General features: G+C 42.7%; 1 protein-coding gene across 1 annotated transcript in view; it reads left to right on the forward strand.

Moving 5' to 3' along the window:
* The window catches only part of Pappa (pappalysin 1), a 242,848-nt gene that overhangs the window by 152,436 nt on the left and 67,044 nt on the right, over positions 1-23,368 (forward strand). Inside the window, exons 11-12 of the mRNA XM_059254461.1 lie at positions 19,974-20,087; positions 21,019-21,154. Coding sequence (XP_059110444.1) covers positions 19,974-20,087; positions 21,019-21,154 — 250 coding nt within the window. The remainder of the gene's footprint in view (positions 1-19,973; positions 20,088-21,018; positions 21,155-23,368) is intronic.

Here is a 23,368-nt window from a genome sequence, read left to right on the forward strand (position 1 = left end):
GAAAGAGCTGATGTGACATCTGACAAATGACCTCACTTATATAAGCTCCAGTTTTCCTCATCTGCAAACAGGGAAGGCTGTTTCCTCTGTATTATGATCTTGAGAGTGCAATGAGCTAACATACCAAGTACACAGTACATGCTTGCCTCTTACTGGGCACTAGGTTAAATTCAGATCTCAGTCCCGCTAAAGCGTTTGGTACCAGAGTAAACTGAGTCTGAAGGGGGACCATGATAGTGACAGGTAGGGAAGGAACGGAGAGCGAGGCAGCACTCCTAGGCAGGCGCTAAGCATGTACTGCATTCTCACGGACAGTGCCATGTGTAGCCCTGAGGGCATGTTTGAGGAGTGAGCCTCCATCACTCAGATGCCAGAACACTTGACTTGCAGCCCAAGAACAAGCAGGGCTTTGTGGCTTGAGGCTCAGTCCTCTGAGTGTTCTGCGGATATCAGACCCTTCCCTTGCCAACCTCCTCATGGCCCATCTAAGAATATTCCTAGGGCTTTGTTTATGGTCTCCATCCAAGCCTGACTCACCCCGATCCAGTTGCCTTATTCTCCATCCGCTTTCTTTTAAACTTCAGCTTCAGGACCAGACACTCCCTCTATCCCTGCCTTTCACTCAGACTTCCTCATGATCCTTTTCTGTCCCGTTCTGTAAGTGCTTAACATCCTCTCCTTCCACCCCACCTTCCCTCTCTCCTTTCTCTCTCTTTCTTTCTTTTCTCCATCCCTCCCTCCTCTTTCTTTTTTTGGACTATTGTTTTGTTTTAAGTGGGGTCACCGGCATGTAGCCAACATGGCCTTTGCTGTATAATTTAGTTTCATGTTCTGTACCCAAGAAACACGTAAAAAATGTAAACAGCATTCACTCTCTGGGGCTGTAATGAGCGTAAGAAGCAAGCGTCAGTCAAGCTTTGCTGAGCCTGCTCCTTCAGTGGTATTGAATTCTGTCCCCCTAACCACACGCTCATTTCTCTAGTCTGAAAGTAAACTTTCTCAAGCCAGGCCTCGAGGGGTGGGGGTTGTGAAAGGAGCTTGATCTTGGCTGGGCACAGGATTCTGTTTTTGTTTGTGTGCATGCTCCTTTGTTTGTGTTTGTTTGTTTTTTTTTCAAGGCCCCCAAGCTCCACTCTCTAGCTCCCCCCAGGTCCTGCTTTTGAAAAGTCCATCTTGATGTGTAATCTCTAGAAGCAGACCAGAAAAGGTTTTCTACCTCCTCTTTCACCACCATGATAGCTTCCTTAAAACTTAAAATTCCTCAACTAGTCATAAGCACAAGCAAGTCCTAGATACATTTGAACATATTCAATTTCCAGGGAGAAATGGGTTCCACGGGTCCCATGAAATGTACTGTTCCTGAGAAGCATACATCTTTGCTATATAGCCTCTGGTCCCCTTCTGTGCCATTCCTCAAGCTAGGCCTATGTATAGTTGGTGGAAGGGGACATTTAATTAATATCTGTGACTTTTCCCTTCATGAGAAAGAGTCCTCCCCCATCCTTAGAGAGGTAGGGCTTGAACGAGGTCTGATCTGCTGTTAAATACTGTTCTGTAGAGTATGAATGCTGCCTGGGCGATGCCCAAGCCTGCAGTGTGGCACTTGACAGCAAGAGATGTGGAAATAAAGCAGCAGCTGAATGCAAACCAAGGAAGAATATTACTTGACATGTATCAAGAAGCTAAGGCCAGGATTATGCTTCTTGTGTCATCATTGAGCTGTTCACTGGAACTTCCTACTTACATAGAAATGCCCTACATTGACCCTGTCTTACACAGCAATCTCCAGCCACATAAGACACCAAGTCATAAATGTGGCCCACGTTACCAAAAAGGCACATTTTTCATTTAGTTAAATTTAAGTGGCTTCTTAGATGCTGTGGGCTGCTCTATGAACAAAGCAGGTTTAGGGTGGTGTGTTACATCCCATTGCTCATGTACAGAAAGATCTCCAGGCACTTGTTTAGCTTTTCTGAGCCTCTGTCTCCTCAAATGTGAAATAGGATAACTGAGATTATGAAAAGTCTATCAATAGCATACACAAGGCACTTGGCATGTTCCATAAATCCATTCATCAAATTAAATCATTAGAAATCCATAGTGGAATAGTGTACCCGTTTCCCAGATAGGCATGGGGAGCTTCTCAAAGAGTCTTACACTTTGTTGTAGGAAAACCACTCTCACTTTCTAGCTCTCAAATCCCTTCTTGTGTCCTATCCCATACCACCTTTCCCAAGATGTTTTTAAAACCCCTCTGTCTTTCCCAAAATGAGGTATGATGGACTGACCGTTCTGTGATTGAAAAACTGCATTTTGTCTGCATCTGTTCTCATGGAAGGATTTTTGCCCTTAGAATATGTTCTCCTCCATTCACAAGAAATGACAGGTCTACATCCCCACTTGTTTCTACAGCTCTCTATATCATTCCCCACAGTCTGTGAAATCCAGAAGCCGTGTGGTGGAAAGGCCTGGTGCAGTTAGTATGAGCTTTGCTATGTGGCTTAAGGGGCAGGATTTAGGCAGAATGAATGACCTGGGATCCATGAACACAGCTGGAGGGTTTTCTTTCCTGTCCAGAGATGTCATCACTCCTTCCAACACACTTTAAGACCTATTAGCCATAACTGAGAATCTAGGACTCTCTCAATGATCATCGGATTTTTATACTAAATGAAAAATAAGCAGCTAAGGATTTGGGCTCTACCTGTTGTCTTTAATTATTTCCAGTGCCTAGCAAAGGGTCTCCATACTTGGAGAACTCTCCATACTTTGGAGAAAATGTTTCTGTATTTATTGCATGACACTAGTGTAAACTACATGTGCTAAGGGCATCTCCTTTGTGACTGGATTGAATCAACAACTTGTGTTAGGAAGTGGTAAGTTGAATGGTTGGGTCACAATTCCCTGTGAATTCATGGGTAGCCAGAGTAGGCTGGGACTTCTTAATCACCTGATGTATCTATCACTTGGCAAATGATTGATGATGATGATGATGATGATGATGATGATCTGAAGATAAGGAAGAAGAGGGAGAGCTCTATGTTCCTTTATGCCTCCAGAATTGGATCCTACTTCAAATCCTAGTTTTCCTTGATGCTGTTTGCATCATTTATTGCTGTATGTCCTAGCATCTGACATATCAGAAGGTCATAATAAATGTTAAAGAATAAATAGTCCCTTTGCCAATAGCTTTACCCAGACAGTAGGAAATGGCTTTTGGATGCTGAGACTTGGGGAAAAGGCTCTTCTCAGCTCCTTTGCCTCCTGATACTGCAGAGAGATCAGGTGTCAAGAACATCCCCATGATTGGCTTCTTAACGAGATTGATGGAAGTGTGAATCCCTTTTAGACTGGTCTCCCAATAAGAGGCTAAGCACTGGAGGGTGTTAAGGAGTAAGAGACAGAAAGAACGATGGAGAGAGAAAGAGGGAGGAGGAAAGAAGGAAATTCAGAGGGAAAAGGGACTATGAGATATAAAGGTAAATGGAAGAAGGAAGGAATGACCTCATCACAGTAATAAACAGCAGGTAGTAATGGCAACATAATTGTAAGAACAATAATTAATGAGCATAGCAGAATGTGAAGGGCTTTCTGTATCTGGAACTTTACACTGTGTGTTCCCATTCAAACCTGCCAAACATCCTATGAAGCAGCTTGTATAATTTTCACTAGTTTATAGAAGAATTACATTAAGAATCCTTCAGCTGGCCCAAAGGTAAGTCAGGGCTGTCTAGAACTGTTGCCCTAAAAAGTAGAGGAAGAAGAAATGAGGTAGAAAGGACAAACTTTCTAATGTGCATGGTGTGCCTACACCTGTGTGTGCTCAGGAATTCTGAATTCCTATGCCAGTTCTTCAGAATAGAAAGTCATCCCATTGTGCAGTGGAGATATACAGACAGCAACAGGTTTGAAATCATTCAATCAGTGAATGGCAAAAGCTGATCTTCCAAAATGCATGAGTTTGACATTAAAACATGTATGGCTTCCTCTCCCCATGGAAAGAGTCAAGAAAGAGTCAGGTGTAGTGGTGCGGAGGAGTAGATATGGAGGATCCCAAAGCATAATGTCAATATGCCACTGCTGTACAGAGATGGGAGCTGACCCGGCAAAGGCTGCCAATGGTGAAAGCGTCATTCTGATAGATCACCATCTCTCAGAGACCTTTTCCAATTAGCTGGTAGACATGGAAGTCAGGAGTGGCCACTAGGCGCCTGGGGAACCCCAAAGCCTCCCTAGCTTGCTGATCACAACTACTGTCTCTATTTCTGAAATCTGTCATGACAGGACAGAGAGTTGTGTTATCTATTTTTCTCCTAAATATTGAGGTCCTTGTTCGAACCACAGGTCACAGGGGCTCTGTCAACAATTTCAGCAACTCTGTCCTCTGCCCCTTGCATATGTTACTGAAGTACATCCTTGGAATCTCTTCCCAGAAGAAGTGAAGCCTCAGACATCTCAGGAAAGTACCTTGCCTCCTTTTAAAGAGCAAATAGAAAAGAGTCAAACATGCAGCAGCTACAGTAGGGCGTTGGAGAACCCACATGCTGAAGTCGGAAGCAGGATCCCCGGAGCAAATATACACAGCCTGGCTACGTGGGCATATGGCAAGAGTTCTCTACAAGCGTTGACCTGTGCTTCATGCCAAATACAATTTCTATCACACAAATCTTAGTTAACAAAGCTGGGGAAGGCAGAGAGGGACGAAAACAAAAACAACCTGGCGACTCCCAGTTTTATGAACTTGAGAAAATCGTGTTCTTTTATGACACATGTTTTTAAGTGAAAAATCACTCGTCTGACCTTTCTGAAAAGGCTGGTGTGGTCAAGACTGCCATTAACCACTGCTCAACTATTCTTAATCAAGGGTTTAGGTGACCAGGAATGGAGCTTGGATGTGGTCATCGCTTTTTCTGGTTAACTCATGAACATCCAGGGCTTTTCAGGGAAAAGTAGAGAGGAGATTGAAGGGGTCTGACACCCCACCCCACCCCCCCGCCCCCCTCAGCCTTTGAGCTGGGTGGTGAGGATTTGCTCACTATAGTAGGGCTTTGATCTAGAGTTGGCGATAACTCCCAATTCTGCTCCAAGGCCAATGAGATCATTTTTTTTAATTAAAGTTAACTGGATTTGTAATTTTAGCTTTTGTATCTAAATCTTAAACAGGCAGTCTTATAATACGAGGATGAGAGCAGAAGGTACTGCTTCATCTTGTTCTAGAGTGATGCTTCTTTGTCTGTGGTCTGCAAAGAGAGTCTTCTCCATGCCTTCTTCCTCTAGAACTCCCAGTGTCTCAGGGCTCTGAAGGGAAAACCACAGTTCTTGATTCTTATCTGTACCAAGTGATGCCTCAGGACATCCAGCTACTGCCAGCCACAGTGTGTTTCTCCTCTCTAGTGTCCAGTGTGCATTCTGATTGAAGTAAACAGAACCCCTTTGATCTGATTCAGAGTCTATACTGATTTTTAAAATTTTTAAAAATAATATTTTTTGAAAGTTTCATACATTTATACGCTATATACTGGCCATGCATCACAATCTGGAATTTTTGAAATTTGCTTCATTATAACTGTAAAAGAATAAAGATCAGAAAACACAGAAAAATTAGCATTTTTTTCAGAACTACTTTGTTAGGAGCTGTATGCAGAATAAGGTGCAGCCGGTTGACCTTCATCCTTCATGCTTATGCAACTGACAACATCTGGCAAACTGGTTTTGTCATGGCTCAGCTGTGGCTCAGTTTTTCCCCTTCTTAAGCCTTTATTACTATTATTATTATCTTATCTCCAGAGTGTGCTTGACACAAAGAGTTTACACTTCAGATCCGGCTTCAGCACCTTGCTTCTCCATGTCCATCCCTCATATATGAATCTCGAGGCCAGAACCTACCCATTTTTCTAGGCATGTCTGCACGTAATTCATCAGCTTCTTTTTTCCATGACTTTGGGAGCCATTTTAAAAAGGGGAAAAAAAACGTAAGTCCCATTGGTATTTTCCTCTGGGCTTCATTTTTCTCACGTATACCATGGGAATAAAGAACTTAGAGCACAATAGGAGCTAAATAAACGTTAGCTGAATAAATGAATGAATGAGAGAATAAGAATATAAGAGAAAGGTTTCATTTTCAGCCAGAGGGGGACAACTGACTCTTCCAAAAGAGCACTGGGATTCTGGAGACCTATCTCCATGCCTTTTTCCCTCTCTATTAGGAATACAAGGTAGTCCTTCACCTTACCTGTCTCCCTCTCTATTAGGAATACAAGGTAGTCCTTCACCTTACCTGTCTGTATCCTGACAGCATCTCACTCTTAAAAGTGACACATGAACCCTGGAGTCACCTATCAAGCATCTGGCTGGGAATCCTGTGGTCTACTGTGGGAGATTACATAAACCGGAGGGCAGCCTCCAGATGTTAGCAGTTTCTGCTCATTTTTTCTTCCTTTTCAACAACAATAATAATAATTAAAACAAACACAGCCCTTGTCCCCCACCCGCACCCCCAAAATTACAAACAGGTGGACCCAAATGCTCTCCTGTAGCTCCGACACTGACACTTGGCAAGGCCTACCTTGCGCTGAGTCACCCAGCCATACCGGCTGCTCTACAGACTGGGACAGGGGCTCCAGTAAGAGATCACGGTCATGCCATGAGAATCCCCAGAGCCAGGCTTTCTCTCTCCCCACCTCCCACCCTGAAGCCTTGGCCTCCAACTTAAATGGAGGTATTTTGGAGAACTAGGTGGCTTAAGAGATTAGTAATGAGATCCCAAGTCTTTCAGTACTGGGTCAGGAGTTCAGAGGCAGGCCTGGGTGACCGGTGAATGGCATAATTAGGGAGCCAGGAGCAGCCTGTGAGGGCCTCTGTGAAATGAGCCTGGACGGGCTTTTCATGGTTGCTGTTGTCAGCTGCACAAAAGCCTACCACCACATCCGACACTAATCACTCTGCCTTGTTAGAGGATTTAGTAGCTGGAGAATCCTGAGCCCCTAGCCAGCCTTCTAAAATCCAGTGTCCAGGATGGACTTAGGCTAGTGCCTGGCTCTTGTTTGTAAAGCGGAGAAAGCACACCAAGCCTGTGGTGTGAACACGTGAGAACTAACATTTCGCGTAGTTAAAAGTGGCAAACTGGAATTGTGTCAGTTATTACTGCCATTGCTGTTGGGATTGTTTAGTCTTCCTGTTTGAAAAAATAGAACACGAATCTCCCCTGCTTAAAGGAATGATGGGATAGAGAAGATGGGGGTGACATCTGTTATCATATCTTTATTGTCACTAGCCTTGTCATGAGCATCATTTACATTATGTAAGCCTTGGCCTCCTCACCAGTAAAATGGACCAGAGATAGAAAAACTAGATTAACACAGACAGAAATCATACCCAGACTTCACCACCTGCTCCTGACAGGTGTGGTCCTAGAATGTTTTTTATCGTTTCTGAATCCCAAGGCATCAAGGAGGTTGATAGAGTCCCCAAGAATGTGAAGACAGCGCTTGGGACACAGAAGCTGGCCAGTAAATGATATGAAAGAAACTGGTGTGCTCAACTCTGTGTATACTGTCTTAGCCTTTTCCTTAGACAATTGAGATACACATTTCTGTCCATCAGAAATTCAAAGCCTCTTTATAAGAAATGAGTGACTGAGTGTTCAGTCATTCTCCAGTGATCAACTCTGTAACAAGGATTCGGAGACATTTCTCCTCTGTGAGATTTAGTTTACCCATCTGTAAGCCATGTTAGTAAGGAACAGAGAAAGATGTATTAAACAATTTCCATGGGAAAGCTCACCTTTTCCTCCTGGTCATTTGATCAGACCAAGGGCTTGCACACCAAATTACAAGAATTCGTATATGTAAGGAGGAGCAGGCTTGGCCTGTATTGGGTCTCTAAGGAGTGAGAAAGGCATAATATGTTAGGGACAGCTCCCTGGGGGCAATGAGGTGCTATTCAGCCCCGAATAGAGACCCACGGCTGGAGGGCTTCCGATGCCAAGTTCTTATTGGGAAGTATCTCCTAGGTGGACGCCCCTAGATCTGATGTTATTTCCAGAATTCTAGGAGGGTGAAGGAAGCATCTCTGTCCTGCACACAGGAAATGCTTCTTTTCTTGTCTGTCTGCACCATATAATAATTCCTCGGAATGGAAGAAAGGCAACCCACCCCTCCCCCTGCTCTCTGTCTCTTTAAGGCAGGCATCAAAGGGGAAAGTGCTCAGCAGGCCTGGGGAAAGTGATAATTGTTTCTAATGGTCGGTGAAAGAAAGCCTGCTCCCCCTCCCTCCCCCTCCCCACCCATTGTTATTAAGTGTGTGGAAAGGAGGTTGGAGGAAGGAATTGGACTAGTGTGTGTGTGTGTGTGTGTGTGTGTGTGTGTGTGTGTGTGTGTGTTGTTTTGTACATCTGTTAACCCTTGATTGCCTTTCATGTTGCCATGTTTAGTGGATCAGTATGAATCAGAGGCAGAAGACCAGTAAAAATGGGCTTAGAAATGGTGAAGGCAAACCAGATGAGAGAGAGTGCTATGGTGTTCTGTAGGCAGTGAGAGAAGCCGTGAATCGGGATGGAATGTTTGAGCTGCATTTGTTCATTACGTGGGCCAACTGACTTAGCCTATATGACGTTTTATTGCCCCAAGTCCATCCTTTTATCCTGCTAATATTTTCTCAGTGCCTACTTTGGACTTTGACTGCTCTTAATATTGATGATGTGTGGTTAAAGCTTCAGTCTTGCCCATAATGAGTTAATGATCAAGTTCAAAAACCACAGTTGGCTTCATCCCTTAGGTCAGTTCTGGCCAGTTTGAAGTATTTCCCCACGGTACTTTGTTAGAATTACCTAGAGAGCCAGTTGTGATGGCACACACCTTTAATCCCAGCACTCAGGAGGCAGAGGCAGGTGGATCTCTGTGAGTTCGAGGCCAGCCTGGTCTACAGAGTGAGTTCCAGGACAGCCAGGGCTGTTACACAGAGAAACTCTGTCTTGAAAACCCACAAAGAAGGAGGAGGAGGAGGAGGAGGAGGAGGAGGAGAAGGAGGAGGAGGAGGAAGAAGAAGAAGAAGAAGAAGAAGAAGAAGAAGAAGAAGAAGAAGAAGAAGAAGAAGAAGAAGAAACAGCTAGAGAACAGAGGAGGGTGCAGAGTTTAGCTAGCAATGCCTATCTTGGGAAGGGACTGAGAATGGTAGCAATGATAAAACAGCTTCCCCTCCACTGGTCCAGCAGGCTCGAGGCCTTTGTGCTACAGCCATCTGCCTGCTCTTTATCTGGGAGATAAGGGTAACTCTAATTGCTTTTTTTATGGGGTAGTTTTAATAAATAAGTGTTTTAATAAGAATAAAACACTCAAATAGGTTTTATGGTAAATTATACTTATTGAGGAAAGTGTTGTCATCATATATTTCATCATATCAAAGCAACATGAGTTAGAGTGCGACTTTCACAGCTCTAGAATGATCCAGGCATCCTGATGCCTTCCTGGTACTACACGGTCTTTGTCTGCAACAGCATCTCTGTACATTGGTCTAGGCCTATGTTGACCCGGGCTCCTAGATTGAGTGCATCACCCGTGGGTCATACATGGCCTTGGAAAACCACATCAAGTCAATATTGGCAGTATTCAGTGAGCCTGGCCTAATAACCCGGTTGGACTCTGGTGAAAAAGTGGCCAGTCATTGTCCTTCAAGTGCATACAGGGAGAGATAGAGGGGCAGGAGAGAAACCACAGTGTGGGTATATTACACCAAGGGTATGGGGCAAGCCTGATTGAAAAGGCTAGCCATTAGGAGGGAAGGAAACAGACACCGAGTCAGACAAGTTTGGTGTGGTAAACTGACCAGTATCTTCCCAAATCTCAAAATCTGTATCTCTGAAATGGGAAACCAAATGCCTGTTCTTCACAGTTATTACAGGGTACAATGAGATTTGATGGACACCATCCTGTATGCACAGACCTTATTTAAAAGTTGGTGCCCATTCCTTATGGGAAGGGAGCCTAGAGAAGGGAGCAAAGCTGTGTTTAGGGAGGCAGGTTTATCTCACCTGAGCTCTGTCCAGGTTTCCCTGGCCCTTCGTGGCTGTGGCCAGGTGGGCTGTCTCCTAGCAGTCTTTCGCTCTTCCAGTCTTTAGGACCCTCAGATCTTGATGTTTGATATCTTGGGGGATATGTCTTGGTTATGGAACAACAAACCTGAAGCTAAAACACAGCTTTAGGGAAACTACATTTTTACATCAAATGTAGGGAGAGATGTTGGGAAACACCTGCCTGTTTATGCTTTTGTGAGTACACTTGCAGGCACACAAATAGTGTTGGTGTCAGTGTACACCCCTGCATTCCTTCCTCCCTGCTCCCTCTCTTCTGTTTTTCTATGAGGCCCATCACAGGTTCCTCCGGGTACAAAGAGGAAATTGGAGAGGATAGGCCAAAGATCAAATGGACATTTCCTCCCTCCCCTGATTGACAAGGGGGCATGGAAAACTGTAAACTCAGAATTCTATGGAAACCTCATGGCATGTGCCTGTGTAGGAAAATACCAAAACCCCCGTCCTTCTGTCTGTCCTCCATTTCCCCTTTTATGTGTACATCGTGTGTGGGTAAAAGAGAAACTGGATTTAGAAACCAGTTGAAAGCAAGACATCGCTAACTCCTCTAATTGAAAACAGTTTTCTGCAAATATGGGGGTTTGGGAGGCAGGTACTGGCTACAGTCTTTGACATACATAGAGTGGATGAGAGTCTCCAGATTTTAGAGGCACAGACCTTTTCTTCATATAGACATCTCCAGCTACCTCCAGGATGGCTGATGGTCTCTCAAAGAGTCCACAGAGATGACTATCCATCTTCAAGCTACTCTCTCCGCTTCATTCTCTATAGAATGAGACAGTTGGCATAAAGATTTCTAAATACCTTCTCTGATGAGACATCTAGGAATCTCAAGATCTGAGTGACAGATTTCCCCAACTCAGTGGCAACATGCAGTTGTAAGCACAGAAATGGAAAGGAAAGAAAACAAAAAAATCAGAAAACATATTGCTAGGACGACTGTAGTGAAACTCTGAACTTCTCTTGTAGCTGTCTTTGCAAGAGAAAGTAACTGGTAATTAGCTGGCAGCCTTTGAATACCAGAGACTTGGGGCCTCGAAGTCTCAGAGGTTGACAGGATAGTCACCTGGTCCATACTGAGGTGTTCTTTGCTTGCTTCAGTCAACCCTCTCTTCTATGGCATTCACTTGGAAGAGGTTGGGAATCTAAAGCTGGAAGCTTGTCAGAGCCAAAGCCCTTAGGAAATAAATTCATCTCACAAGGTCCTTCTCTAAGTGGGAAGGGGGAGGATCACAAATTCAGCAGTTGAGTCAGTTGTAGGAGGCCGGCCTCTTCCCTTGTAAACCAGGCTCATTCCATCACCTCCTTACGCTCCAGAACAGATCTGTAAAGGCCTGCTTTGGTCTGTTGAGGCAGCTTCTATTTCCTGAGTGCCAGGAACAGATAGGAGAAATTCTGAGCACGGGTTCTATGTGGCTTCAAAGTTAAGCTCCATCTGATATAGATATATCCATTCTCTTGATATAGCCTCAAGTAAGTGGTAGGCATAGACAGGCCCTTTTCAAAGCAGCATCTGTGGTCAAGAATGCAGACCGAGTTTGAGTCTGGATTTGAATCTTGGTTTTACCACAAACTGGTTATGACCTTAGAGAAAATACAAGACTTTAGTTTTCTTGTCTATAAAATGGGTACATATACCAGTTCTCACCTCAACCTCATATGATTCAGCACATATAGAGCATTTTGTTTGTCTGTTGTTGTGTTTTTTTCTGTAAGATAATATCAGACTCATTAGGTAAGCCAGGATAGCTTTGAGTTTATATGCCTCGTGCCCCAGCCTTTTGAGAGATGAGATTACAGCAACGCACCATTATGCTCAGATTCAGAAAGAGTCTTTGAAAACCTCCAAGGCTTAGAATGGGTGGCTGTGTATGCCACTACTGCTGCTGTGGTTTTCTAGACGAGGCATTTATCATTTCCTGGGTTCTGGGGAAGAAACTGGAATTTATGTGGGTATAAAATAAAACATCATTCTCAACTTAGAAATCTTCAGACTTTAATGGGATAAAGTTAGGCTCTGAGTAACTATAATCTAACTGGACAGGTGCTATAACTAAGGTACCTACAAGGAGCTATGTGGCCACATAAAGGGTAGCAATTAATTCTGGCTGTGGGGTGAGCTCTCAGAGGAACGGTGTTATCTGACACTGGCTTTGAAGTATGTGTACTGTTTCACAGAATAGGCAAAGCAGAGGCAGGATGTGAGTCTGGCCACAGGCAGCATGGCAGGGAGCCCATGGTGTTTGGAAAAAATGTGTCTCCCAGTGACAGGGAAGTATCACAGTGGACATGGGACTCCTGCTTGATGGGTGAAGAGAAAGAACAGCTGGGCATGAAACTGCTTTCAGTGACCTTTATCATTTGTCTCTAGGAAAATCTCTATCCACTGGGCAGAGGGTAAGCCGTAAGTAGAGGGTTACATGATTAGTTTTTCTATTTGAAAAAGGAGTGAATATGGATTGACTGAGGCAAAAATAGTGGTAAATCATGCCCTTTTCTCTATCAGGGGAAGCTGAAGTTTGTGTCAAACCCAATTAACAGTTGTGTTGTTTTTCCACCTAATTACAGAGTATAAAATCAGAGGTATCAGTGCATACCTCCCAGCTCTATACACAAGTGAGCAGGGAACTTGGAAGCATTGTTCAGAGCCTCTGCACCTCAATTTCTTTACGACAAACATTGGATAATGATTCCAGCCTTGTGCAGTATGTGAGAAATAAATGAGACCCTGGGTGGAAAGGATTAATATGGGTATCCATAAGGTGCTAGTACTCTTGGTAGTCATTCAGTGTAACTAAGACGCTCTTCAGATGAGGAAATTGCTGGTCAGAGAACTGTCCACTTCATAAGAAGCCCAGATAGAACTGGGGAAGGGCTCCTGTTGACTAAATAAAGACATATGATAAAGAGTGTAAAGGTTATGCTAAAGAGTAGAGTCCCTTCAAGGCCATGAGCAGAAGTAGTCCCTTGTCCCTTGATTCCTTCAAGTGTTACTATAAAGGAAAGAGGACACCTGGCCTGTGCTGGGCTTCCTACAGAAGAGAGTGATGAAAGCTTCACCATTCCTGTCTGCTATGTCTGCACGCTATTTTAGTGAAAGAAGTGAGAGCCTCACCAAACATGGTTCTTTACACCAAAGTCAAGAAGACCCAGAATACCAGGGAGGAACATACACTAACACTAGAAGATTGGAATTTGCATTTCCATGACAACTTTGCTTCCTACCACCTGTGTGTAACTGTTCAGGATATCTCCCCTCTCTTGCCCCCCAAAAGGGAATTCTCTCTGTGGGAAACTCTTCTAAGCCCAGTATAATTAGACCACAACAAATAAGAAGACATAGGGCTAGGGAAACAGCTCATGGGTAAGATGCATGCAGCATCCTGGGTTGGATTCTCAGCACTGGAAAACAAAACAACCAATAATCACACACTCACATACAGAGAGAGAGAGAGAGAGAGAGAGAGAGAGAGAGAGAGAGAGAGAGAGAGAGAGAGAGAGAGAGAGAGAGAGAGAAAACATGGACAAAACAGCCATTTTACTCCTTACAGTAGGGTAGAAAGCTGTCAGAAGTATAAATGTGGAAGTGAGTTTTCAATCTTTGATGCAAGCAAGAAGAAAACGCTGGGTAATTCTTTCTCTAACCCTGAAAGTGTTTGCTAAAAAGTGAGGGTGCTTGCTAGCCAAACCACATTTGCTGTTTATATAGCACCCATCTTCTAAAACCTCCACTTAAATTTTCTTTATTACAATATTTATGCATGCATCAATATCAATGTTTCCTTTTCTGGTCACATTTGGTTTCTTTTTTCAAGACTTTATTATAGTAAGAACCTATCAGATGGTTATGCCTCTTGCCTATCTAAAATGCACAGCACTGTATTGTCAACTACAAATATGTTGGTAAGCAAGAGACCTATAGGTCTTGTCTTGCTTAACTGAACTACAAGCCCTTAGATAAGCAACTAATCATTCCTTTTCTCCTCAACCCTTGGCACCCACCATTGCATCTTTGAGTTTTAAATCTAGTTTATGTGGCTCTGGTGTGTGGAGTTATGTGGTATTTGTCTATCTATGCTAGGCTTATTTCATTTATTTGTAACTTTTAAATTATTTTATTCTTTGACAACTTCATACAAATATGTACTGATGTTTGATCATTTTGCCTCCCATTTCCCCTTTTCACCCTCCCTACTCTCCCCCTGAACAATAAGCCACCTCTTACTTTATGTGTTTTATTTTGTTTCTCATTGAATGTAATGAGGGCTGCTTTCATGAGTACCAGTGGGAGGTTATTTACTGGAACATGGACAACTTATCAGGGTTATACCACTAAAGAAAATGACACCCTTTCTACCAGCATCCATTAATTTCCCATAGTCCTTTAGTGAGGGATAGGGTCCTACCAGCCCTTGCCCCATGCATGATAAAAATGGCAGGTCCGACGTCTATCATGCAGGAATTATGAAGGCAGCCGCAGCTGCAGTGTGTGTTTGTAAATCCAGTACTGTGTTATATCCCAAGGTTAGCTTTGCAGCACTGTTCCCCACCTTCCAGTCTCGTATTCTTTCCATTCACTCTTCTGCAATGTTCCCTGAACCTTGGAAGGGATGATTAAGATTCCAGTGTAGGGCAGTTTCAACATTTGCTTGCTCTCTGCTTTTTGACCAGTTGTGAGTCTTTGCATTAACCACTACCCACTGCAAAAAAAGAAGCTTATCCCAAAAAGAAGTGCATCACTAATCTAGTGGTATAAACATAAATATGCATAAGCAGTTTGGTACCATTTCCACTTTCAAAAAAAAAAAAAAGTCCTGGATTCTCTCCTGTGGCCTATGGACCTTTGGAGTTCTCTCTATCCTCTGGCTCTTGACAGGTACAGCAGCAGGCATGAATCCCCTCCTGTGGAGTAGGCATCTAATTCATTTATGAAGTGGTTGATTACTCCCATAACAGGCTTATTTCACTAAGTAGAATGTCATCATGGTTCACTTTTACTGAAGGTGGCAGGGATTTCTCCTCTTTTAAAGGTGAATAACATTGCATTATATGTATGTACCACAACATTTTTTATCCACCTGTTTATAGACAAATAAGTTGTTATGACATTTTTTCCTATTGGTAATAATGCTTGAGTGAACATAGGAATAAGAACTACAGAACAACTGAACTCCAGAGAAGATCATCTTTATCTCTCTCTCGAGACCCAAAGCCTAGAGGCTGCATGCTTTTTTTTCTAGAATATCCTTACTATCTACCACAACATAGTGAAACATTAAAAAGAAGACAGCAGGTCCTGTTCATCCTAGTGTGACAAGAAGCAAGTGTAACTGTGGTCAGTTCCCTGAGGTCTTTGGGGTGAGAGCCAAGGATAACCACAATCATCCAAGCTTGCCCTGTAAGATTAGATTATTAGAAGGAAAAACAGAATGGCTCCTCACTAGATTTCAAAGATGTGAAAAGTGGATTGGGCAAGGGAGGTTGGGAACGATTGGAAAGAACATGGAGCCAGTCATACTGGAGACATTAGAGGGATGGTGAAGATGAGTGAGAACAGAGATGCCTAGAAGGGTGGTAGAGGGAGCTGAAGAGTCTATGAAAGTGTGTAATGTATGTGTACCCAACAACATAGTCAATAAAACCTTCATTGTTCAGTATATCTCTGTGGAGTTAGACTTGCTCTCCTTGGAAGGAGCAAAAAAGTGTGTGGATAAAAGAGAACATTTCCCTAGAATCAGTGTTCAACCTTGTGCTTCCACGGGGCTCTCTGGTGTTCAGCAGGTGAGCCTGACATGCCTGCATCCTCAGTTTTGGCTGCTGAATAGGTAAATTCATGCAATGCCCATAAAAGCAGGAGGCTCTTAAAGATTTGAGTCTCCCTTTCTCTCCACCTCCCCAGGAACAGAAATGATTTCAGGATCAACTGAGAGTGTTGGGCAAAGTTCCACTGGATTTGTTTATTTATTTCCGATTTGGATTGACTGTCCCTGATTGGGATTACAGCCAGCCTGAAACAAACACAGCTAAATAGGAAAATAAGAGGACAAAACAACAACATCATGTTCTGCTAAGGACCTGTCTAGTCCTGATAGAGCTGACAAGATAAGAGGAAATCGTGTTTAAGTAATAAGAAGGCTTTGTTCATTTTGGCCAATTCTCTAAGCATGGATGCTTTAGATGCAGAGATAAGACCCCCAGCTCAGAGCTCAGAGTTATGCTCTACCACACTCTGTGGGGAGACAGACAGCTAAGAATGCAAGGAGAGTGCATTCCAAAATGATACATGGCGAATCGCTGGCCAGGCTTTTAAATGCCATAGACAGTTATGCAAAGTCTCACACTGTTCTAAGTCATAACACAGTTTGCCCCCTGCTCTAAGCCTAGTCCCACTTGTTTTGAGAAAAATAAGCTGAAAAATGTCTGCTAGCCTGCTAAAGGGGCAATGTTTTATCCCTAGCATCTGTGCCAATTCTGGACAATAGGATAGGTGATTCTTGGCACCTTTGTCCTTTCTAAAAGTACCCTGTAATATTTAAGAAACCAATCTTGCATTCCCGGGTCTCACTGATTCTAGAGGATAAGTTTGGCGGTTGATGAGTTTAATACTTTTTGATATTTATAAAACAATGAAGTCATTTTCTTAGATGAAATATTATAAAGTAGTAGAAGACTAAAGGTTCTCTTAGTTGATATTAAGCTGACATTCAGGCCAACAACAACAAGGTGTTGGGGATCACAGAGAGACATCTTTGTGTCCATGGCTAATCCAACATTCAAATGCACAAGATCCACTGAGGTTCAAAGAGGCAGGACCTATTTCTAATTCTACCTCTGTTTTTGAGCCAACATGCACTAGAAGTAGCTCTACTTAGTCTAAAGCCAACTACTGAACTTTCTGGGTGATATTGGATGTTTCTTAATGTTGTATAAGTGGTTTATCTTCCTCTGAGATTTCAAGAATGAATTGATGGAGGTAGTAACATGAAGGGAAGCTGACTGTAGAATGTAAGTGGCTTTCTGTATTTTCTTTGCAACCTCAAATGTGAACTTACACCAAGAATTTATTTGCTACTGTCAATCATAATGCGAGATGTGTTTTGTCTGAACATTGTTTAGTGTATCATTTTTGTAAACAGAGACTTGACATTTTCTTTTTAAATTTCTTTCTTTTATTTCTTTATATTGTTCCTTGATAATTTTATTTATGTATATAATATATTCTAATAACTTATAACCCCTGACTCTCTTATCTCTGTCCTGATACTGTCAACCCTCCCTCCTTCCTGTAAGTCTATTTCCCATATTCATATCTTTGAGTTTGTGATTCTGGAGCTAACCAGTTCAGATGCTATTTGAAGCATCCGAACTATCAGTTAAAACCTAGTGGTTTCACTAGCAGGTATGCTAACTGAAGGCAATGGCTACCCTTTTCCCAGAACTTAGCAGTAGCCAATAGTTCATCAAAGAGCAGTAAGGGCTGACAAGCTCCTCCTCCATCCATGATGGCCTGTCATTGGGTCTAGTCATCTGCAGGTCCAATGCAGGTACAAAAGCTGCTGAGAATTCATAATTGAAGATGGCATTTTGCACCTATTCTCCCTGTCTTCTGGCTCTCACATTCTTTCTACACCCACTTCTGTATGCTCCCTGAGCCTTAGGGGTTGTGTGGTGAAAATGTCTTATTTAGAGATGAGCAATCAAAAAAGGCTTGACATATTCTGAGAACCGCTAGCAGCTTCTACTATCTCAAGATATTATGGAGAAAACCATTTGCATTTTAGCATGTGTATAGGTGGGATTCTTGGCATGTTAAAAGGAGGATTTAGTGAAGGTCAGAACAAGAAGGGTTGGCCATTACCAAAGAACCCAACTTAGTCCAGTTCACTGGTGCCTCCCTAAACACATTGTTAAAGGGAGTTAACATGGATAGTTTTACATCTATTTTTTCATGGCTTTATAAGCTAATTTTTTTTTTGGGATTGTAGTCACTCAACAATAAACGTCTATGCTATGTTATATCAGGCTGGCTTTGAACCCTTTGCCTCAAGTGGTCCTACTACTTCAGTTTCCTAAGTAGCTATGACTGCAAGTATACATACTTCTATGCAAAGCCTGGAGAGTTTTATTTTCTTTTTAATTCATAAAACTATATGAAATAATATAAACCAAAGCTGTGATGTTTGTTAAGTATGTGAATCACATAACAGACCTATGTACTACCTGAAATGATAATTGTGTGAATCTTGTCTTGTTTGCTTCTTTCTTCTTTCTGTAAGATAACACACTGCAGATAAAGTTTCACACCATTTTCTCCATTTCCTTGATACCAGAGGCAGCTGCATCTCTGAATTCAGTGCATGCTTTCTCATGATATATACAGTCCAGACAAACCTCTGGCCACGTACAGAAGTTTTTAATGTGTGGTTTTAAGAAATACGTTGCAATGAACTTAGCCATTTATGCATCATTTCTTTTCTTCACTGATGCCATCGCTCCGTGTTGGTGTCTTCTAACTCATCCCTAGGTCTTCCTTTGTGATTGGCGTGGGCTCACATGAGTCTAGTTAATTCATCTTAATATTCTTGTGCTCTATGTAATTCTACCATATGAATATTTCACATGTATACCCCATGTCCCCTAGAGATGGACACAAAGATTATCTACAGTTTTGTGGCATCAGTTACATATCTACATTTATGTGTACATATTAAAGGACTAGACATATTTTATTGCTACTAGTTATCCATTTTACTCTTTGTTTTTTATGTGTAGGGGGTTTAGTCTGGTTGGGACTGGATTGCCTCGTTGTCCTTTCTCACAGTTTTTCAGATCATCAGAACTGTTTAAGCCAGCTTACTTCTCAAATATTTAGACTGTGGTCCATAGGTGTAAAGGCTCATACGTAAGTCTTGAGAAAGGAGACACATCACAGATCAGTGTTAATTCAGGGTAATAATCTTCTGCCAAGCATCCGACCAATCTCAACAGCTCCATTGTTCTTTCATTTCCCCACATTGAGCTTTGGTCACTTTACAGTTACACACATGTGAGGGACTGCATGATTCATATTTACATGCAATGTCCCCTCCGCACCTCAGTTTTATGTGCATTTTGTTCCTTGGTGCTTGATAAGTAGACATTTTTTCAGTGAAGAGCATTTGAATGAATCGAATCACTCAAATGGAATGACAGTTGGATATGCAAGAAACACTGCTAAGTTAAAAAAAAATTCTGCCACTGTATAAATTCTTCTTGATTCTTGTAACACTTTAGTCTTAGCATCATTGAGAGAAAGAGAGGGGGTGGAATGGAGGGAGAGGGAGGAAGGAGAGGAAGAGGAATAGTGTTGTGAAACTGGTATTTCTTGGTGGCACAGAAGCCAGAGTTCATACTCTCAATACCTGTCTTGTCACTGTGGAGCTCTGCCCATAATTTACAGACTCATTCTACAGTACTCCACATGGTGTTGAAGATTCAGTAAGAGCCATCTCTCAGCTTTCCTTTTTGCAGCTTTCCTTGAGCTTTTTGGTTGCTAGGTAATCTATAACAACCTAGGCATTCTGTCTGTTTTCTTCTGAGTCTTTCCTTCTGTTTCCTCTGCCTGCAATCCCTTCCAGGCCCAGCCAGATTCAATGTCAACTCCCCTGGGATTTGTTCCCTTGAGAATGCCCCTGTCACCTTTTCACCAAGATATGTCCACTATCCTTTCCTTTCCAGCATTGGAATTACTTCACCAGTAGACTGTGAGTTTCTGGAGCAGATTCAATCTATTCACTCCTGCTTTCTCCTCCACTACCAACCAAGCAGATGGATGATGAAGATTCATTAACTTTAACTGAATTCTCAGGACCCTTGAAATATTATCTTTTCCTCCATCTTTTGCCAGGTGTGTCGAACCAAGGTGATAGATCTCAGTGAAGGCATTTCCCAGCATGCTTGGTACCCTTGCACCATTAATTACCCATACTACCAGCTGCCTCAGACCACATTCTGGCTCCAGGTAAGCCCTAATCTTGAGAGCCATGATGTGTAGGTCTGGCCTCAAGGAAGTACTGACCACTGTGATAACTTTTTCTTGAGATGCCCTTTCCACCCTCCAAGACAGCCAATTTGGAAGGACAGGAAACAGAAACTTACTCATGGGATGCTTCCTAAAATTAAATGCCCCAATTGCATATGGAATCCCCCATCCCAGGCTTATATTGCAAAGAATTTGAAATCTGCTTGTTATTGATTATTCAAAGCTTTAAAAAATAATCTTTCCCTCCATGGAGTTCATACTGATTCACACAGAAAGAAGTGAACGTTTGCATCTTTGTAACTCTGTATATATTTGGTCTCCTCTGGAGAGCAACTTTCACATGGTGTTTCACATCTATGTGTGGCTTCATCTTCTTGTCTACAGACTGTGGGTTGTATTCATTTTTATTTATGTGTCACTGACATACTTTGAGCTCCATGGTTTACAGAAGTTCTAGGACCAGGCCTTATTTGGCTTTATCATGTTGGAACCGAGTAGAGAGGATAATGTTTTTAAGCGATGGGTAATAAACCTACAATGTGTTTTGTGTGTGTGTGTGTAGTTTCACTATGTACTATGTCTGTGCTAGACACTATATTTCCTTTGTCTTGTTAGAACTTCCCAGTGACCCTATGAGCTGTTTTCTTTAATTAGCTATTTAGAAATGAAGGAAGTTAGGCTCACAATGTTCCAGACATCCACCAGCACCAGACAGAAAGGCAGGAGCAGAGCCGAGTCTGAAACAAGGTTTCTGGCTTGTGCTCCCCACTGGGATCTTCTGCCTCTTCCTTCCCATTGAGAGAATGGGTTGAAACAGAGTAAGATTCCCCTTTGGTCCACTGTAGTGTGATTGCTTCCCTACCATGTGGCTGAGTAAATGAATGACGCTCTTATGTCTTCTCTATTCCAGACATATTTCTCTCAGCCAATGGTTGCTGCAGCTGTTATTATCCACTTGGTGACTGATGGAACATACTATGGGGACCAAAAGCAGGAGACCATCAGTGTGCAGCTGCTTGATACCAAAGAGCAAAGCCATGATCTAGGCAAGCATGTTCTTCTGGGCTTGGTTCAGCCTTGGTACCTCCTTTGTCTTCCCCCCATTAAAAATGATCCCCTCCTTCCCCTTTTCTTTCTCCTGCCTCTTCTCTACTTGGAGTCCTGGTTGTGGTGGTGTATCCAGAGAAACCCATGTTTGGCAAATATGAGGATGCAGATTCAGTGGCAAAATTTGATCTTCATCGGCTCCTTTTGTTACAGTACCTTTAAACTTGGGAATCCACAGAATCCTCAAAGGACTCTGGGAAGGAGACTGAGCAAGGTCATTTCCCCACCATCTATGTCAACATCTGAAACTTATTGCAAGTCACTGGGAGACCACACAACACTCGGCAACCCAGCACTGTGAGAAGCCAGGTTTTAGGGTCATAACGTGCCTACCAGATGTCTCTGCAAATCTCAAGAGTGGTTGTGTATTTGGCACATTTTTCAGGGGACATCCATGTGGGAACAGGTACTAGAAAGCTTTCTCTCTGGTTTAGGATTGGAGACACAAGTGAGAAGTCAGGTCCTACCAACTGGGGAGTAAGGATGTAAGGGATGTTCACTTGAACTGTGGGAGTCTCTACAAACACCAGGGCTGGCAGAGTAATGATTCATGCATGCAAAAAGGAAATCCAGTTCGACATGACTCAGTAGCCAGTGTTGGTTCAAACTTCCAGTCTGACACCAGCAGTTTATTGTAGGCATATTTAAGTACAGTATAATTTGGAGGGGAAAAGTTTCCTGGTGTAACACTATCACCTGTACACAAGGAGACATAATTACATTGAAACTCTTCTCAAACTAAATGTTACTTCTTCCGCAAAGATGGGATCTAGAGATAGGCTACATGTGTTATCTTGAAGGCCTCGGGGAGGATCTGGTGTGGTCTCAGTCATAAAGATAGCACAAAGCTCATTTAGGTTATTAGCTACCTCTGGTCCTGGTTGTGGGAGCTTTGGGGAGTCAGATATGGGCTGGCCCCACAGAAAGCACACAGGTTACCTAGGCCATTAGCTACCTCCATTCCCAGACTTCTGGGTGGAAATCAGGTTGTACATCTTTTTTCTTTGGAAAGACAACCCTGTGTGTTTAAAGGATCTTGGTTTCCGTAGTGCCATCTGTGAGCTCAAGAACATTTGTGCTCCCAAAATTGTGCTACCTGAGCACATTCATTAGTGTCCTGATAAGAGTACAACGCTGACTTCAAGGTTAAGCCTCCAAGTTTCAATCCCATATTTACTGTTAATTCAATTTGAAAATGTGAACAATTTTATTGACATCCTAACACCCCACTCAAAGCCTGGTGTCCTTGGATTGCATTGAGAGATGTGCCATATGATCAGAGGGGACATTACTTGTCACTACTCTGATCACTCCCAGTGTAAAACTTGGCACTAATAGGTTCCTATTCTCATTGAGAACATTGTTACACACTCTTATAGCCATTTACCCTGAACTTTAGGCCATTCGTTGCAAATGTTTGGAATTCTAAGTTAGCCTTGGAGCTGGCACTTCAAAGCTGTGTGTACATCATTTTATAGGAGAGCCTGTTCTGAAAGTCTTAAGAAGAAAGCAGACAAAGGGTCACCTCCGGGTCCAATGAAAGCCAAAGAAGCAAGGAGACCTTTGTTGTTGTTGTTGTTGTTGTGTTTGCATGGTTAATTATTTAGTAGTTCTAAAGGCAAAAGAGAAACATACTAAAAAGTAAGAGAAAGAAAATCCCTTAGGAGTTCACTGGATTCCTGGGAAACTTCTTCAAGTTGGAAGCAAATATTTTCATAGTTATCCTGGCTCTGCAAAGGTTGAGGAGCAGAGAGGGGAATGTCAGGCTCGCCAAGCAGCTCCTTGGATCCCATTGCTGTTATCTGAGGCTTCCGTGTTTCCCTGTCTCCCGCCACCAGATCGTTCTGTTCTCTGCCTTCTGAATACTGAGCAGAGGATTAATGACACTGAGTGAGAGTGTAAAATAGAGAAAGGACACCTGATGGGCTCAGGACTTCCTCCTCCCACAAGGAGAACTCTCCCATGTGCCAGCACATGGCCGAGATCGCACCATTTTTACACGTAGAAATGAAGGTTTAAGACCTTGCAAGAATCCCATCAGCAGCAAGCACCTAAACGCCAAAGCCTGCTTTTCTCCTAGCAACTCCATCCCAGCTGCCCAATCTACTACTTCCTCTCTACAGTCCATTTGGATTTTCTCTGTGTATTTTCCT

This window comes from Peromyscus eremicus, chromosome 2 (genome assembly GCF_949786415.1).
Source record: "Peromyscus eremicus chromosome 2, PerEre_H2_v1, whole genome shotgun sequence".
NCBI classification, from domain to species: domain Eukaryota; kingdom Metazoa; phylum Chordata; class Mammalia; order Rodentia; family Cricetidae; genus Peromyscus; species Peromyscus eremicus.